The sequence below is a fragment of the Carassius carassius genome, chromosome 10 (genome assembly GCF_963082965.1).
Source record: "Carassius carassius chromosome 10, fCarCar2.1, whole genome shotgun sequence".
Classification (NCBI taxonomy): Eukaryota; Metazoa; Chordata; class Actinopteri; order Cypriniformes; family Cyprinidae; genus Carassius; species Carassius carassius.
This window is the reverse complement of record NC_081764.1, coordinates 8,547,331-8,567,961: the sequence shown is the minus strand read 5'-3', so window position 1 is coordinate 8,567,961 and position 20,631 is coordinate 8,547,331. Positions and strand designations below refer to the sequence as shown.

At 36.6% G+C, this 20,631-nt stretch overlaps 2 protein-coding genes across 2 annotated transcripts in view; both read right to left on the bottom strand.

The window, feature by feature from the left end:
• LOC132151682 (metabotropic glutamate receptor 2-like) overlaps positions 1-16,956 on the bottom strand; it is a 46,663-nt gene extending 29,707 nt beyond the window's left edge. The window contains exons 1-2 of the mRNA XM_059559973.1: positions 16,498-16,956; positions 1,433-2,132 (exon numbers count right to left, since the gene is read on the bottom strand). Coding sequence (XP_059415956.1) covers positions 1,433-1,942 — 510 coding nt within the window. The 5' untranslated portion in view covers positions 1,943-2,132; positions 16,498-16,956. The remainder of the gene's footprint in view (positions 1-1,432; positions 2,133-16,497) is intronic.
• A 2,130-nt stretch (positions 16,957-19,086) lies between these two features.
• Positions 19,087-20,631, bottom strand: part of LOC132151681 (testis-expressed protein 264-like) — an 82,775-nt gene continuing 81,230 nt past the window's right edge. Inside the window, exon 4 of the mRNA XM_059559972.1 lies at positions 19,087-19,941. Coding sequence (XP_059415955.1) covers positions 19,631-19,941 — 311 coding nt within the window. The 3' untranslated portion in view covers positions 19,087-19,630. The remainder of the gene's footprint in view (positions 19,942-20,631) is intronic.

The following is a 20,631-nucleotide window of genomic DNA, read 5'->3' as shown; positions in this document are numbered from 1 at the left end:
CATTATAGCTTACAGGGAATCCAAAGTGCACCCAAACACCAGACCTGTTGGTTATTGGAGGATCTTCTATTTCTGGTCTGTTAAACGCATTGGCCATTTTGCAACGAGCCTTCAGCGCGTACTGAGTGAGCGAGCGCCTTACTCTGTAGTGGAAAACGTAGGTTTTAAGAACATGCTTAATGTAATTGAGCCCCGTTACAATATTCCTTCACGAGCCCATTTCAGACAGACTGTAATTCCTGCTTTGTTCCAAAAAACACTCAATATAAAGAGTTATAGAGTTCCATATAAAAAGCTACATCTTTGTATTTGTTCATAACTAATATAACATTTTCATTTTTTTTTAATAAGGAGCTGTTTTTGTTTTATACAGTATGCTGCTTAGAAAACACCACAGAAGATGGGTAAAGAATAGCTCCATCATTGTTCAATGTAAAAAATAAAAAAACATACTTTGTTAGTTTTAATAAATAAAACATTTTTTAAAAATCAAGGAAATTTATCTGCCAATTTTTTCTTTTTGCTGTATCTAAAACGTACCAAACCGAACCGTGACACCAGTGTATTGTATCGAACCGAACCGTGAATTTTGTGAACCGTTACACCCCTAATATATATATATATATATATATATATATATATATATAAATACAGTACATTAAGGATTTTTCAGTGACTCTTTCTGCAAGTTACATCCTTGCACTTTTACTTCATTCTAAAAAGGAAATAAGTGACTTTCTCTATGAGTGAGCCGTTGAATCATTCATTCGACCGATTTGCTCAATAATGCTCATTAATCAAGCAATAATACAATTAACTGAGGCATTAAATGAAGCATTAAATCATTCATTCAACTAATTTGTACAAAAATGCCTATTCATTCAGAAATGAATCCAAAACAAACACAAAACTGTTCAGGAATGAAACAGCACATTGTGTTGCTGATAGATACATAAAGGTACAATTTGTTTGGAGTTATTGTTGTTACAGAAGCAAAAACAAAGTACCTGTAAAAATTTGAGAAAACAACAACATTATTTTCTTCTTGTTTGCTTGACCCTGTAAAGCCTGTTGTATAAAATAAAAAATATAAATATGAAAAATTGTAGAATGTTAAGTCTTGAAATAATATATACAATTCTATAAAAAAATAGAAGAGTTTACTGAAACTTTAGAAAAAAAATGCATGTGTGATTTTGTTGAGTATCATATTTGATATTTGATACTTTATACAGTTAACTGAATTAAACTGCAGGCTTGTGCATATGTCTGAATGACAGCCTTAGTGTGATAAACACAATATACATGCAAATGAATCCTCATGCACATTTATGACTTGTTACATCACAACATATGATCCGATTATCAAGAAACTTAGCTGGAAGAAAACAAACAAGCAGATGAATAAACACAGGAGATCGGGAAACAGTACCTGTATGGATACATCACTGTAGGAGCCTCCAATCACTCCAGAGATTGCAAGTGGAACATCGTCATGGATGGCGTAGGATCCATCTGGGCATGTGTACTCACTATCGTCCACTTTCGTAAGCGAAGCGCGCACAAATTCAAGTGACTGTTCCAGTGCGTACGTGTCTTTAGAGCAAGTGTCCAGAATGTGGGCACCTAACATAACTCCAGGCAAAATCTGATCATCTTGATTGATCTTGTCCAGGGCTAGCAGCATTGCCTCCAGTCTCTGAATCCCTCTCTGTGCATTGATTCGGCCACAGTCCTGAGCCCCCTCCCCCTTTTGATGAACAGGAAACAGGCCTCCAATCACCAGGTCCCCCTCAATTATGATCTCTTTTTTGGAGGTGTCAGTGTTGTAACCTGGGATAGCCAAAGCTTGGTGTGTCCTGGCCAATAGAAGCAGCAGTAGAGTAAGATGAAGCGTCCAGGAGGGACCGTGACCTCTGAAATGAGTTGACCTCTGAGCCATGGTGCTCAAAAATCTGGACACTTCACAGGTCAATCCCTATTCAGCAGTCTCACTTGTTGGAAAGGGACTGGACTCGAGCCGTGCTAAAGGGAAGACTTCAGACACTTCAGTGTGCTTGTAAGCAGTAGTAGGCAAATTCAAGTACCATCGCCATCTTCCGCCTGTTAGGGGAGTTAGTGAAGATCACAATCTGTGGATCAAACAGAGAAAAAGCAAGCATTAGATCCTGCATTGTAATACACAACAACTGCTGAGATTAACTATTGCTCATGGGTTGGTTTTTTAAAGAGAACAGTGAATAATAAGCTTGGGGACGTGAACCCTAAATAAAATCTCATTTGACTCATGCACTTTCTTTTCTACTTCATTAAAATGGACTTCAGCAATACAATTCGTGCACATTTCTTCACAATCTACTTGGTAAATTGGTAAAATTGTGGATTACACAATGCATCTGTATTGGAGCCACATGAAACATTTCCATAACATTATTGTAGCTTTGCTGAATCTAGACAGGGGATTTCTACTTCCCAGTGTGCATTGCGTGGGACTGGATGGGGAGAGTAAATGTTGAAATTAAGAGTTATTTCATGTGTTAAGCAAGATGAAAAAGTAGAAACTCATTGATATTTAATGTACAGCTATGTTGGGATTTTGTAGCTTTTCTCTCATATAGTGGAGTATTGGGGTTATTGTTGTGGTGAAGAGTGAAGTGAAATTGTGAAAATATGTTGCCTTATTCAAAAAGAATTCAGAAACACTTTACAATAAGTTTCCATTTGTTAACTAGAATAGTCACCATGAAATGACAAATAAAAATACTTATAAAACATTTCTTAATCTTATGCTGAAAACAACAACAAATATCTGCCAATGGGATAAGACAACCTGCATGAGCTATGTTTTATATTTGATTTATTATATTATATTTATTTTATATTTATATTTGTACATATAATATGCAAGCAATTTGCAAAATCTAGCATGCAAGTATCATGTTAAATTGTCTATGAACCAAACACATTCTTATAACATCAAGGCAGAAGAACTAGAAGATGGCAAGTACAACAATCTTAAATACCATCATTTATTGCACTGTTAAATGTAATTGTTTCAAATATTTACATGAGTAATAAGATTCCAAGACATTTAAATCATACAACACATCATTGGGATACAAATCTGACCAGTTAATTTTAAACAATTCAGTGAGCAGTAAAAATAAAAACTAACTAAGACTGAGGGGAAATTGGACCATGAGCATTTGCTTTATTCTTTGCTTATTAGAAGTCATAAGCCGAACAGACATCTCCAGCTGAGGGACTCAAATGTAATTTGTTGTGCAGTTGAAATACAGTGGCATTATTTGGCTGCACTGATTTTCCCTCTATCTCTCAGAATTGAATTTCTCAGAATTTCTTTATTCCACAGTTATTCCATCAGTCCACTGGATATGTTAGCTCACAGTGCTAGGAACGGACTCCCTAAGGCCCCTTTGCCTTAAGCTTCTGGTTAGTCCATTGAGGGCTTTGTTCACTTTTGTGTGTGCGCGTGTGTGTGTGTGTGTGTGTGTGTGTTAGGCTCTCTGCTCAGGGGACAGTGTGACCATTGTAGTGTAAAGCTAGCTCACATAAACTCATGTAGAGGATCACTATCAGACAGCTTTTAAGCCAACAGCTGCTTCACACACAAGGATCGACAAACACATCAGTACATAAGCTTGCATATATTTGCATTCAGAAAGACAGTGACCTTAAAAATGCAGTTACAGTTTGCATGTCAATACAGAATTATATATAAAAGATTCCTTGTGTAGTAAGCAAACTGACCAAAAAGGCCTATTTTGTTTCTCTTTCTTTGCCTTTTCTCTCTCTGTTATATACCAGCATATCAACGGGGAGCACACATGCTAATTTCACACATGCTAAGAGGTGTGGAGTATAGCTTTCGGATGCTGTGAATGATATAATTATGAGCTTTGCAGCCTCAGCTCCTGGAGTGTGTGAGAAGAGTGTGTATAGAGTGACTGCATGCTGAGGTGGTTATTTACTTTTACATTACTATGACTTTTCAGCTGAACACCACTGGAATTTCAACGAGTGAATAAGAAATAAACTACACTGATTTAACTCTCATGTTCGGTTAATATAAAAACATAAACAACATCGAAGTATAGGGTTTATATTTCAAGGGGAGAATTCACGAAGAATGAATTGCACCTGCTGATAGCATCATTTGCATGTGCAGTCTAAAATGGTTCAGCACCTCATTCACTAAAGGAATTATGCAAATCAGGTAACAGTCCCAACATGTTTAAGAAAATTGTGCTGAATGCAATTTGCACAGCACAGTTCAGCTTGCAGGCCAAGTGGGAGTGCAAATTTGTGGAAGAAGCTGAATCAGTGGTTTAAAATTCCAAAAGTGTGCTCTATATATGTGCATCCATGATATGCTTGGATATACAGTAGCACTCTTTCCCAATATTTTGATGAATTACGGCTGCCATGATTAATAGAAAATATACTGAAAAATTACTTTTTGAAAAATCTCTGAAAACAGTGTAAAACAACAGAGGGCTAAAGTGTTGATAATATCCATCAAAAAAAATAAAAAAAATAAATAAAAGTTAGATCAAATGAACATAAACTTCCAGCCAAAACTTTGGAATAATTAAAAAAATATGTAAAAAAAGTAAATTTTGCTCATCAAGACATTCATTGGATCTACAAAATACAGTATATATATAGACGGTTTCATCGGGCGCACGCGCCTGGACCTAAGTTAACTTCCGGTCTGTGTTGTGTATATCGGTCTGGCTGCAGTGCCTTCTACAAACGCAGTTAAAGTCAAGGTGATGAGTACACTGAAGTTGGGGTCAGGTGGTTGTGCTGCGGGATGTGTTTCCCATACATTTATTTATTTTTGGAGACTCGCCACAATTGTAAAACTGATCGATTTTCAAAAAGGCTTCGCTGAATAAACATGAGTAACGTTACAACGTTACGAGTAAATTGTAATATAGCTAGCTATAAATTATTCCAAACTTTTGCCTGGTAGTGTTTTTTTTTTTTTTTTGAAAACTGTAAGGCTAATTTTGTGAATTATTTTTTATATATTTATCATTGGAGTCACCAATTCCCTAAAAATTAATTGTTACTGACTTCTGATTTTATAATAAAATTGAAAAATTGGTACAGAAAATCTTAATAATCTTCTCATTGTATCAACAAAATTATCATTGTTTTTTCAACAGCAAACCAATTTGTACTAGTGAAATGACATTCCGGAGAAACAGAGACTGTAAATATCCTGAGAAGGAAAAAATATATTCTAAATTAGAGTATTTCTTTTCAACAGGATGAGTATCATAAACATCAAGTAAAAAAAAAAAAAAGAATGACGAATGAACAGCCAAACAAAAGTCCAACTGACCAGCAGGAGTGCTTGGGAATTGGAATGTGAATGTGAGTGTGTGTGTGTGTGTGTGTGTGTGTCCATATCTCAACAATTTATGTGTTCACCTCACTGAGACACACACTTACTCATTAGGGTCTTCTCCCTACCCTTTGTTTCCATGGAAACTTGCCAGACAAGAGTGAAAGGAAGGGAAAGTGAGAGAGTGAGAGAGCAGGAGAGAAGCGAGGCTGAAAGGGCCAATCTAGTCTGCTAGGATGGGAGTGGAGTCCCTGTGGGAATTCTTGTAAAGCTGGTGTAAATTGGCTATATCTTTTTATGACATACATCGCCTGAACTGCCTCTATTAAGGATTAATACTCACATCCACTCAGTACCATATTTGAGACCGCTGTTCTACACAACATAATTTATTTGTTGGATGATAAGCTTTTTAAGTAATATCTGATTAGGTTCATTTTAAGATTGCAGTACAACATTAAAGTGCTGAAAATGCCCCATATCAGTGAACAGGAATCAAGCCTGGGGAAAATGGCAAAGAACTGTGGAAGAACACAAGTGTGGAGTCAGAATGTAAGTATGTGAACACTATAATTGACAGAAAGATGTTTACCGTAAATCTTAAAGGGACATTTCACCCAAAAATGAACTTTCTGTCATTATTTACTTTCTGTATTATTTACCCTCACGTCAATACCAACCTGCATAGTTTTATTTCTTCCCAACACTAAACTAGATATTTTGAGAAATGTAAAAACAATGCCATGTAAATATTTCCTCAATATTGTACAAATTTTTTATTTTTATTATTATTATATTCAGATATGAGAAATGTTAAATTAAAATACAGAATATGCTTTAATTTCTCATACAGTACAGACCAAAAGTTTGGACACACCTTCTCATTCAAAGAGTTTTCTTTATTTTCATGACTATGAAAATTGTAGATTCACACTGAAGGCATCAAAACTATGAATTAACACATGTGGAATTATATATGGAATTATATACATAACAAAAAAGTGTGAAACAACTGAAAATATGTCATATTCTAGGTTCTTCAAAGTAGCCACTTTTGGCTTTGATTACTGCTTTGCACACTCTTGGCATTCTCTTGATGAGCTTCAAGAGGTAGTCACCTGAAATGGTCTTCCAACAGTCTTGAAGGAGTTCCCGGAGAGATGCTTAGCACTTGTTGGCCCTTTTGCCTTCTGTCTGTAGTCCAGCTCACCCCTAAACCATCTCGATTGGGTTCAGGTCTGGTGACTGTGGAGGCCAGGTCATCTGGCGCAGCACCCCATCACTCTCCTTCTTGGTCAAATAGCCCTTGATGCCTTCAGTGTGACTCTACAATTTTCATAGTCATGAAAATAAAGAAAACTCTTTGAATGAGAAGGTGTGTCAAAACTTTTGGCCTGTACTGTAAGTACCACAACATAAAAATTATGCTGTGTAAATATTTCCTCAATATTTTATTATTTTGTTTACCAGATATGAGAAATGTTCAATTAAAATACTGAAAACGCTGGATTTTCTCATGAGTACCATAACATGTACTGTAAAGGCTATAAGCCTTCCTGCATTTGTGCGAACAACTCAGTTGATACAAGGCTTTTACAATTGCTTTCCACTAGGAGGAGAGAGATCTGAGAGACCCGACGGTAGCTGCTCGCATTTCAGCCTGTCTGAGTGACATTTCTAGCTGGATGAATGACCATCACCTTCAGCTTAACCTTACGAAGACCGAACTCCTGGTGATTCCAGCTAACCCATTGCTTCATCACAACTTCTCTATACAGCTGAGTTCGTCAACCATTACTCCTTCCAGAACAGCCAGAAACCTAGGAGTTGTGATGGATTACAGATTTGCCTTATACAACATTAGGAAGATTAGACCCTTCCTGTCAGAGCAAGCAACCCAACTTCTTGTCCAAGCTCTTGTTCTCTCCAGACTGGACTATTGTAATGCTCTCCTGGCGGGCCTTCCTGCATGTACTGTCAAGCCTCTGCAATTGATCCAGAATGCAACAGCGAGGGTTGTCTTCAATGAGCCAAAAAAAGCTCACGTTACTCCTCTCCTCATCAGATTACACTGGCTACCAGTAGCCGCTCGCATCAAATTCAAGGTACTGATGCTTGCCTACAAGACGACCCCTGTCACGGCACCAACCTAAACTCACTGGTTAAATCTTATGTGCCCTCCAGAAGTTTGCGCACTGCAAGTGAAAGACTCCTTGTGGTGCCGTCCCAAAGAGGTTTAAAATCACTCTCACGATCCTTCTACTGGACTGTGCCCAGCTGGTGGAATGACTTCCCGATCTCAATTCGTACAGCTGAGTCTTTACTCATTTTCAAGAAACATCTAAAGACTCCTCTTTTTCGCCAGCACTTAACCAACTAATACTAGGACTTTTCCTTTTTTTCTTGTCTTTTCATAAAAAAAAAAACCTAGATATGCGTTCTGTACTAGACTAACTGAGACTTGTCATGGCACTTGTATACTGTTGTTGTTCTCTTGTTGACCTGACTGCTTCTATTGTTCTCATTTGTAAGTCGCTTTGGATAAAAGCGTCTGCTAAATGATTAAATGTAAATGTAAATGTAATGTAATGTAAATATATTTGATAGAATATATATATTTGATAGAAAATATGATCGAAAAAAAATATTAAAGGAATAGATCACCAAAGAAAGATTTGGTCACCCTCATGTTTTTTCTAAATCTGTATAACTTCCTTTCCTATCACAAAATTTGGAACACCAAAGGAGATGTTAAGTAGAATGTCCAAGCTGCTCTTTTCCATAATGAAAGTGAGTAGTGACCAAGGATTAATTACTTAAATGTCAGTATGTCAAATGGCTTCCTAAAACCTGGAATAGAGCATGAGTTGTATGGAGCACATTTATGATATTGTTAGGTGCTTCTTTTTATTATTATTTTTTCACCCTTTTTGGTCCTCATTTCTTTTTGTGGAAGGGTGAATATTATTCAAAACATATTTTTTGTGTTCCACAGAAGAATGCAAGCAGACATGTGAGTAATGACAAAATGTAATTTGTGGATAAACTATTCCCTTCAGAAAGTAAACTGGATTGTTTTCATGTTGACTTTAAACGGTGTACTTTATTTATCTTCACCTACAGAGATGTCTGCATATTTACAGTTGAGAAACACCAATTCTCTGTAATCATCGTGTAACTGCGCCAAACTGGAATATTACATTTACATTTATTCAAATTATGTAAATACATGGCAATTAAAGACCCATAAATTTGTCTGAATATCCGGTCCAATTTCCCCGCAACTCTCTCTACTCTCCACTCTTTCTCCACTATTGCGTGTATCTTCCGCTTCACCAGATGGCCTCTTCAATTTAATACTGCTGCCTTTGCCAGTCTTCAAAACTGCTCCAGCCACGCAGTGTGAAGATGCAGGGAACTGAGAGATGCTGGCAGAGTAAGGAGGGCAGGGGCGCTGGACTTGGGGTAAAACCAGTACTGATTACCAGGGCCCCAAAGGAAGAGAGGGCCCTTGAAAAGTCTGGAATATATATTTTCAAGGGGAGGGGGGCCCATTAGGACTGCCTATGCATAGGAACCGGGATCTTGTGCAGCACCCCTGAAGGAGGGAATGACATAACACAAATAAGAGAGAGGAAGGAATGAGCAACATTAAGGAGGAGGAGGATCCTAACTAAGGTAAGAGAGGAATTCCATACAAGGGCTCTTCTGCACTGATTAGAGAGGAGAAACTATGTAAATGAATTTCAGGCCACATTTTAGATGACAAAAAGGACATTTCCAGGAAAGCAGGGCATGTATGATGCTGCACACTTTTATACAAATCCAAGAATCCCTCTCAGCTCTAACCTGTTCTTTTTTTGACCAACCTGTTGCTTTATTTAAAGTGGTCCAGATCACTCGTCAGTTAAACTGTAAATCATCGTCGTCAGATTCCAAATGCTAAATTTTAAATTCCATTTGCCACAGTTAGTCATGTGATAAATGCGCATTACACACTCGTAAGAAAATGACAGCTTCTCCTCTACATTTGAGCCACTGCTGTACCAAGTCCATCCTGGAAGTGATAAAGCTGAAAACAATAAACTTACAGAATTACAACTTCAATTTCTGCTAATCGCTGGATTGCAGTGCATTTTTCGACAAGCTGATAAATGTCTTTTTATTTGTAGCTCTAAACCATAAATCCAGTTCGAACAACTGTGTGTGTGTGTAAGTAATGCCACAACCCAGCAGGCATGCTATTTAATAACCATCCAACAAGTTGGTGGCTGCTGTCCAAATGGGGTTTTAAACACCTTACTCAGGGCCCTTTGAGCAGCCACATCATCAACCACCATTTGAAGGGGAATTGCAATCAAGTGTGTACAACTGCTCACTCCAAGGGACCAAAATGAAAGTTATGACAAGACAGACAAGGCTAAATGCACAGAGCGCTTTCTGGAAATCAGACCAGGAAACAATCCAATGATTCTCTTCACAGATAATAAAAGATATCTATCTTTAGATTAAATATTTTTAATAAACAACAGTTCTGCTCTACAAAGGCAAAATACCTTAAATTTGTCCAGCAAAATTTATTACAGGTAGGGCACTAGAATCTGGTAATAGATGTTTTAGTTAACTTGATTTGCACCCCTATTTTTAAGTTACTGCACTCTGCGTTTTGCAATGTCTGCAAAAAGTCATACCAAGGCAAAAGGTATTAAATTTCACATTATATACAATATTTGGTTCATGATCACATAAAAAAATAATCATAGTAACACCTGTATAAAATCTAGTGATCATGGGCTATCTCACATATTATAACATATAATGTGACTGTATTAATTGTTATTCTGACCATAACAACCAGACAAAAAGTTAAACGTCAGTGGATACCATTTTGCAACCAATGTATTTGCAATGTTTACTTAACATAATAGGATGCAAGAAATAGCCTAATTGCATCAAACTAAACAAAAATAGCCTAGCCTACAAGGATGACTTGTGGATTGATGTAAATGCCAGTAAGTATAAATAATGCTCAGAATGCTTGTGGATTAAACATCTCTGATGACGTTCATTGCATGGATTTTAAATGTTACAGATTTTATGTGTGATCATGCTGCATGCTATGCTGTCACGGCATTTGAGTCCACACTTGTGCAACTAGAAGTGGGCATTACTACCTGCATAAAAATAAAAAATAAAACACCTTCAAAGATTATTTACGATTACTTTGTTGCTAAATTATCTAGTCTTTGCTTGTTTAGAGTGCTTTGTTATATGGAACAGTTAGATTGTGATCTATCTAATTTGTTTGTCTAATGAAGTGCTTCAGTGACAGATATATGAAAGTACACAGGTTACACCATAATTTTAATGGACAGTAAAACATTGGCAGAATACCATACAACCCCAGGCCATCACAGTAACTTCATACTAATGCACGGTTAAACAAAGGCAGAGTACCGTAACTCCATTTGAGCGTTCCAAAACAAAGGCAAAGAGTGGTAACTGGTGTTATACAGTTTTGCATTTAGCTCATGCATAGCATAGCAGTTATACTGCTTTGGTTTCTCCTTGGCTTTGTGAAGCTACTGTTAAAACAGCCTAATATTTTCAAAAAAGATTAAAAAAAAAAGTTATGGCCTTTTGGCTTTGCACGGCAGTGTTACTTCCTAATCCACTAATCTGATTGGGCAATAAAAAACAGGAGTGTAATCAAATTTGCATATTCAGTACAACAGTACTGCTGTTGTTTTTTTTCTGAAATAAACAATAAGCCGCATAAAAATATTTAACATATATAAAAATATTTAACATATTTTTAAGATTTAATATTTACTCACATTCAAGGCAGGAATTTTATGGGAAGCAAATAAATAAAGAAATTATAACTAACTAAACAAACATTACCAAATATGAAATAACAATGTCCAAGAGTGACACAAGCAGATAATGGAATAATGGCCTCTCCTTATATTCACTGACTATTATGTTCATAAAAAGGCCTGAATGGGTCAAGCTGGAATCAACTGGAGTTAACAACTACCTTGGTCAGACATAACTCTCAGTTATTTCAAAGTCGACAGGAACTAAAAGCCTATGAGGAAGCCAATTTCAAATGGTAAGGACTAAGAGAAAGAAGACTACCAGTAATAATAATAGAGCTTAATCGGATTAGTAATTTAACATGGATGAAAATTAGGCTGTGAGGGATAGATTTACAATTTTAAAATGGCACACACTGTATAAAGGTCCTAGATTATGTAATTTTGTTTAACTTTCACAACTTTTTTATGGAGTTTTTTTGTCTACTTATTTTTTTATTTCTGAATCACCCAAAATGACCGGGATTTGGCTTTTGCTTTCTACAGTCGCCGTTCATTATTGTGTGTATTGTTGTATTAAAGCCCTGCGCAGTTGTTTTCTTAATCCCACACCCTCTGAAATTTTGACCATTATAGCACGCTCCCGCGATTTTTGTGTCTAGTCCCGCAAACATTAAAATATTGCATATAATTTTCTACCAACAGCTACCAATATGCAGAGAATTTAAATCTCTTTTGAATGAGCACCCGCTTTTCACTCTCGATTTTGCGATCACGATGAATTTTCACAGTGGGACTAAAAGGGGCTGCAGTGCAAGATGAGATGATTTATCTGACAATATAACAATAAAACAACATACTTTACCAGTTCTCCTTTAAAGCTTTAGAGGGTAAATATTAGTTTAAAAGAGAATCAGCCTACTGACCTTCTCACATGAGGTTATCAGATCATATTAAGAGACAACTAATGATATCCATCCAGTGCAGTGTGGAGATGACAGGAAACTGCAATTAAAACACTGTCAATCAAATTCCCCACACTTCAAACCTGTGAAATCAACTGCAGGAAAAGATCAAGAGATTGCTTAGTTGCAAAATTGGATTTTCACTCAGATTTGTAGCTTTATGTGTTTGCATGCATGAGTGTGCATATATATATATGCAACTGAGCAACCTCTTCATCTTTTCCGCAGCTGATTTCAAAATATATTGTGTATATGCTTCTTTCTTTATCTCTCACTCTGTCTAATTACTGTCTGTAGTGTCATTTACAAGCACAAGGACTTAAGGAAAGCTTCTTCTTTGTATTCTATATGGTCTCTCCCCTCCTTCTGTTAACCTGTTCATTATTCATGTCCGAGTCACTGGAGACCCATGAGCTGCTGCATACAGGGTTTTTCCCTTCTGCCTTTAAACACTTTAATGCAACCCTAATACATCACAATATGTATTTATCTGACACATACTCTCAGGAGTGTGAGTGAACACACATATGGTCATTTCTCTCTAATGGAAAAAGTACACAGCACAGAGCCACTGGGATGAACCCCCACTAGATGTCCACCTTTGGTTCTAAGTATTTGCATTTGTTTTAGTTTTCCTCTCTTTCTCTCAGAAGTACACAAATAAATACACACGTGCCCTATTGCACAGATGCACAAAAGACAGACAGATCCTCCTGTCTCTTTGCACAAGTCTCTCCTGGGATCTGCAGAGTCGCAGAATTTCTCTGTAAGTCTATTACCAGATGCTTGACAAGAAACACACACCATCTGCTCCTGAATGTGCCTGATGCATTCCAGAGAATCTTCGGAGACTCTTCCAGAGACTGCCATAGTGAAAATGAAGACATTTATTATTCACACAGCACTTTTACAGCAAAAGTTCAGTCAACAGATTGGTGACATTAAAAAGCTGCTAATACTATATGTTGTAAATGGCATATTGTAAACTGCACTTATCAAACAATCATTGATTCAACATTGAATTAACGTTAAATTGAACTTTGCTATTTGGGATAAGTGCACCGTCAACCATACTGTGTATAAGAAGTGGGTTATATTTATCATTCAGTTCTCACTTTGTCCATAAAGTTTAGCTAATAAAACCAAACTTCATTACACAATTAAGCGATAAGAGTGAATTAAGCTGCCTCATTTCATACAACAATCATTTAATCTGTTAATCATTTAGTAGTTTAATAAAATGATCTGTGATTATCAGGGATAAAGATGTGATAAGATATCATTTTAATGAAAACACTCGCTCAACTGTCATGCCCATTGTCCTCTTGTGAAATTAATTCTGTCATTGTTTATTCACCCTCATGTTGTTCCAAAACACTAAGATATTTCTCAAAATATCTTATTTCTTTTTATTCCACAGAAGAAAGAAAGCCATAGACATTTGAAACGACATGAGGGTGAGAAAGAGAATATCCAAACTCTTCACAGAAAGTTCTCCCAGCCCTGACAGGACTTAAAGAGGAGACCTTCTTACTGTGAGGTGACAATACTCCCATTAAGCCACTGTGACACCCCACTTTGCACCTCCATTACTTTTACTATCTTTGTTGCTGTGACCTATCAGTCACTCCTGTGGCAGATTAATCTCACAAGAGGTTAATCTATTGCCCGCCTAAGACACTTGTCAGCATCTGTGACTTATCCCACCACCGTAAATTATTCACCAAAAATGCTTGTTGTCCAGACTAAAAAGCCATTAGTTGAACTCTGTGTTAGCAATCTTGAGTTTTATTGTTGATCAATTTTCAATACGGCTGTGTTACTCGCAGATAAGGACTTTTACATGCCACGCCGGTGATAACAGCTTTGCTGTGCTCAAAGAAGCATCTCCACTTTGCTGGATCAGTGAGACCAGAGGGATTGGCTTTTATTCATCTCTCTCTCTCACTCCTTCACTGTATTTCTCTTTTGCTCTATTTCAAATTTCAAATATTCAGAAAATCTTAAAACTGAAGCAAAATAAATGCAATCCAATTGGTCTTAATCAGTAAATAATAATAAAAAAAAAAAAAAAAAAAAAAAAAAAAATATATATATATATATATATATATATATATATATATATATATATATATATATATATATATAATCCAGCTGTGCAACTAATAACATCCAAGTTAAAGATATAACACCAAAATGTCATCAGCTGTGGTAATTTTAATTAGCTCAGCATCAAGAATTTTTCTGGAGCATTTCATTCCTTGGTAGTGGGAATGAATCAAATAATCAACTACGGGTGGCAAGGCACTGTCAAAAGATCTCTGGGATAAAGTTGTGGACAGACACAAATCAGGAGATGGATACAAAAAAAATCCAAAGGCTTCATCAATGCAGAAGCACAGAGAAGTATATTATTAAGAGGTGGGAGGTATCTGATACAACACACATGGACCCTCCCTGGATCAGGACATCACTTCAAACTGGATGAAAGGGTCAGGAGGAAATTGGTCAGAGAGGCTACCAAGGCCTACAGCAACTCTGCAGCAGTGCCATGTGCTGTCACGACTGATCTTTGCCAAAACACACCTTGAATATTCTGAGGCAGATGAGACTAAAATTGCATTATTTGGCCTCAACACCAAATGATATGTCTGGCGGAAATCCAATTCAGCTCACCGTTTAGATAACAGCATTCCTACAGTAAAGCATGGAGGTGGTGATATCCTGCTATGAGGTTGTTTCTCTGCAGCAGAGACTGGAGCACTTGTCAGGAAAGGAGGAAAAATGGTTGGGGAAAAATACTGTCAAATTCTTGAGTAAACTCTGCTGCCCTCTGACAGAAAGTTGTCAATGGGAAGAAGGTTTACCTTTCAACATAACAATGACCCAAAGCAACTTGAGCAGTTCTGCAAAGAAGAGTGGACAAATATTGCAAAGTCTATGCAAAGTTAGTAGAGACAAATCCCAATAGAGTAAAGGCTGTAATTAATACAAAAGGTGGTTCAACAAGATAGATAGATAGATAGATAGATAGATAGATAGATAGATAGATAGATAGATAGATAGATAGATAGATAGATAGATAGATAGATAGATAGATAGATATTGTTTGTAACTGTGATGAAGTAAACATCTGCTGAGTATTTTAACATATAATTTTTTTATTGTTGAATTAAAAACCCAATACTGCAGCGGGTCAACCAGACCCACAAACACTGGCTGAGTAACTAATATATGAACACCACACAAGGGTTAATACATCCATTTTTTTAATTCAATGCATAGATAGGGGCCAAAAAAAAAAACACATTAATGAATCATTTTAGGAGACCTCCACACTGTGATATAAGGCTGACATAGCCTGATATGACCATGATTTCAAACAATTTCAGAGAGGCAGCAATCAAAACCCAGGGCATAACACCGTCAGCTATTATTGTGATTCGAGAGAAAGGTTTAACTTGAATGGGGCACATACAGTCACAATACAATAAATAAAGAAAAGCAAATTCCCATTTTATAGACTGCAAAATTATGACGTTTACGGATAAAATGCATATTCTAAAGGCAATAGTCTTCTGTCTGAATTTGTTCAAATGATTTATCACTTACATTTAATAAAAAATGCTTACAGCGTATCTCACATGTATAACCGAGTAAGAAACATTGCATTATATGCTTAACTTCATGATTCATTGTATGTAATTGATAATAGTGTCTTAATTCTAAATCAAAGGCAAATTGTTATAAAGCAATACGTTAGAAAACTGTAAGACTTCGTAATACGACTCATGAAGTTTCAGGATGGTGTGAAAAGTCGACAAGCTTTGAAATTAAACCGTGTTACCGATGTGTTAATCTGAATCTGATTAAATATATCCACTGCTTTTTCACGTCACAAACTTTTGAACATAGATGCAACAAGCCAATATTTTTACAGAGATGCAGTTAGAGTAGTGGGAGCACGCTTTCTATACATCCAGAGATGCGTTTCCAGACACACCCCGGAGCGGAGCGGGAGTGTTTTGCTATTCAAAGCGATATGTGAAGAGATGTTACCTGTACGATTGCTCATCTGATGTGACGCTTGCGTTGCATTTTTGAAAACGTCTCAAACCGAAAGACTTTTTAAGAAAAAAATGCAGTGCTTTTTATTTTAAAGAGGACATTTGTTGTTGTTATTATTTATTTATCGTGTCAGGTGTCAAAATGCAATACATCTTTTTAACCCTTAAGTTCATTCCTGCCTGTTTCTGCTGAAACTAACCGATCTCCAGAAATCACATATGTCACACATTTAGATCAATAGATAAGAATCAGACGAAAACAATCTTACCTGACCTGTCCAGTTCACCTCTAATCGACAGATTTCTGGCGGATCTACTAAGACATCCGGTTAAAAGTCCTTCTATTCTCTTCGTATCCTTGCGGACAATTTCGTATTACTCTAATGTTGCATTTAAAACATATAGCTGAATTCCAGCAGTGGAATCCAGGATTCAATCAGCGGGTGAAGTTTGCGTTGAGCGCGCGCCTCGGAGACGCTGGGCGCGCTTGGAACTGTCCGTGGTGCTGAAAATGCGTCGCGCGAGTCATTGGATTCCTTGAGATTTTTTTTCTAATTTTGACTCCCTTGATTTAAAAAAAAAATACTTAAAAGCACTAAAGAATACTAGCTTCACTATGCTTACAACTTTTCTAAGTATTACGAAGCGTTAAAGAAATGCATATGAAGTGTCAAAGCATAAGCTGTTAAAATGCCAAATTGACGACTCTAAGAGCGCGCGTGCATGCTCTGATTGGATTACATTTGCACTGATTTGGTTTCTAACCCTAAATCTGTGAGCTCAGAATATCAGTTGGATTTCTTCAACTGAAAAACCACACGAAAGTGGACATGTATGCGTCTCCAATTCACCGATCTCTGGCACTAAAACATCTACAACGGCATGTCTAACCAGTAACAGAAACTATCACTGACCGCATATCGTGAACTCTGGCACTAAAACATCTACAACGGCATGTCTAACCAGTAACAGAAACTATCACTGACCGCATATCGTGAACTGTCGAGACAACTATGCTGACAACTTGACTCAGTCAGTCTGTTCTAACTGCTCCGCGAGACACAGAATATGTAACTATGACGAAAGACGTCAGATTGTGTATAATTTTTTAATTGGCCAGGCCAGTCTGCGACGGCTATGTATTAAGGTTGGCTTGTCAGAATCACACATTATGAGATCAATGTCCCATTTCAGGTCGATAGACAAGTTTCAACATAACACGTGTGGAAAGCGAGCGCGAGGGCACACGCTCCCGTGAGAATTTTCTCAAACTGAACATAGTTTGTTTGTTGACCCTTTACGCATTGAGCCAGTCAAATCCAATCTCTTATCAATGTTTTAGAAGCGAAATCACCAACGTCCTGAAAATAATAATAAAAAAGATTACTTAAAGATGGCATATTCCTCGATGGATCCTAAACACGTAAATGACAGTAAATAATAGATTGATATACAATAGAACATGATGTGCAGTGAGCAGATTCAGAGACCATTTAAAGAGGAAAGAGTTGTTCATTGAAAAATGAAAGTTCAGTTATTTACTCACCATCATGTTTCGCCGAACCCCAATGCATTTCTTTCTTCTGTGGAACAGGAAAGGAGATGCCAGGCAGAAATGTTAGGGACTGACAGCCTCAGTCATTCTCATGGCTTCTATAGAAGTGATCAGTGACTGAAGCTGTCATTCTACCAAACATATTGGAAAAAGGACAGGGACTTGAATTTAAAAACTAACCAAACTCCAATTAAACAATATCATACAGGTAATGCTACTGTGGATTCACCCTCAGGTTGTTGTTCATTACAGCAGCACCAAGGTAAAAAAAAAAGCATAACTCAAATGCTCCTCCTTTTCTCTGTTCACCAAGCTCACAGCAATTCTGTGACAAAGTGTTCATAAGAGAGAGAAACTGCAGGAGCCTTAGGATAAGACACTTGTATTGATCTGTATTGTCCATGGCAAACACATTCCCTAAACAGATGTACCATCATCTAATACAATTGTTCAAAAGGTTAGGATCAGTGAGATTATTATTATTTATTTTGATTTTTTTTAAGAAAGGAAAAGAGAGAAATTAATACTTTGACATTTGCAATGTTGCAAAGTTTTTATTGTTTTTTTGTTTGCTGTTCAAAGAAATGCTGTTCTTTGAACGTTCTAGTCATTAAATAATAAAATATATATATTACGATTTTTTTTTTTAGCACCAGATAAGTATATAATTATAATATATTTGTAATATAATAATTTCTGAATTATCATGTGACACTGAAGTCTGGAGTAAAGGCTGCATAAAATTAAGCTTTGCCATCACAGGAATAAACTCTTTCTCTCTCTCTTTCTATACTAAAACAGACAGCAGTCATTTTAAATTGTTGCAATACTTCACAATATTACGTTTCTATTTGAATGGTAGTGTGCATATTTCATATGTTTGTTCAGTAAGAAGGTTGCAGTAGCTTTTAAAATGAACACACAAACCACAAACACATCCACATTTGCCTTTCACATACTTTATACTTTCTTGCAGAATCACAATGTAAAAGACTGATCAAATGACCTGCTGAACATGAGTAATTGTCAGTATCAAAAGATGAAATGGCAGTATGATACAACTGATATTCTAACATTCTTATGGAGTAAGAAAAATATAATCCAAAACAATGCTGTTCCTCTCCTAATTAGGTTATGAAAAATGACAGATATAAAAATACATTGGGAGAAAATTTTATATATTTATAAAATATTTCCTGTATACTTCATGTTTTTGTTTGCATTGACGTTTTCTTTTCCAAAAAACAATAAATCAATTACATGCAGGGGGCACAAAAATAGTCAAATGAACACACTCCAATCATTAACAACATGCACTTTTTATTCTCATTCTTTTTCAGTTCTATTCTACAGCAAAAGACAGCAATTGGAATGAATTATTCATGTTTTGAAGCAAACACTACTGAATACTTCAGCTGTAGTCATGTTAATGAAATAAAAGTAAGCTCCATTTAGTTGCATTAATAATGTTACCTCACTTTCAGATTGTGCCTGATTTACTTGCTGCCTGTATGTTTTTCATGATTACCGTGGGAAGACACGATTTAGAGAAAGCAACATATAAAATTTTTTTTTTTAGAAATAAATACAAAGCCAAAGAATAATGTGTATTTCTGCACATTTTCCAAGTCTTTAATAAAAGGTTCTGAAAGAGATAATTGCTTGTTTGCTGATAACAAAGAAGTAACTTTTCGGGGTATTTAGGGATGTTCATTTCAAAGGCTTAGTAAGAAAAAAGCCTTTGATGATTTCAAAGACACAGACAAACTTTCTCCCTCTCACACATGCATCCACACTCACATATGCACTCATCATTCACCCACATTCCCTCTAATCTGCTTTATCCTTCACTCCTCCCTGTTCCCGATCGTTTCTCCCATCACAGGCGTCTGCTGTCCATTATGGTCTTCCTCCTCCACTTTGTTTTTCTCCTCCTCCTTCTCCTCTTCCACTTCCACGTCCAGCTCTTCAAAGGAAGAGCCACTGCCAACAGACTCACTGGATCCCTTGCTCCCTTGGTCCCCATCCTCACTCCGACCCTCTTCCTCACCCAGGCTCGGCTGAGAGATCTCCAGCAATGCGGCTGAGGCCTCTACCATGTCCCTGCTTTCTTCAACCACTTCCTGGATCACTGGGCTCGACTTTTGGAATAGCTCACCTGTAACAATATTATATTAAGAGATTATTCAAGACTTTTCCCCCATAACGCAGAATCCCTCTTTACAATTACAATAATCCACAAGTAATCCACACCACTAAATTTAAAAAGCTCCATCTTTGTAAGAAACAAACTCATCATTAAGGCATTTTAACTTCAAACCATAGCTGGCCATGTTTGCCATAGTCTATAGTATCGCTTCTTCCAGTGAAAGTCCATCGCCCTTTTGTCCTCTCACATCAAAATCCACCCACATGTTTGTTAAGAACCATTTTGGACTGTTTTGATTTTTGCTAGTAAACAGTTCATGATCTGCCATATTTCTCTGCCGATTCTGAGGAAGTGCCTTTTTCACTGGAGCAAGCAGTATTATAGATAAAAGACTCCTGTTTTAGCTGGAAATAACAGTTTGACTAAAAAAAAACTTCTCAATGATTATTTTTTTTATACAAACACAGCTTTACACTTCACGAGACATTAACAATTAGCAAATGTTCTTTTTTGGGTTTACTATTCCTTTAACATCCATAGAAACCTTCCATTGCATAAAAGGCTCTTCATAGATTCAGGTGCAGATTATAAAATATTCTTCATAAAAGTTTAATTAAAGGTTCTTTGGGTAACCGAAAATGGTTCCTTCACGACACTGCTGTGAAACCAACTCTTTGAATTTTTAATAGTGTAAATTAT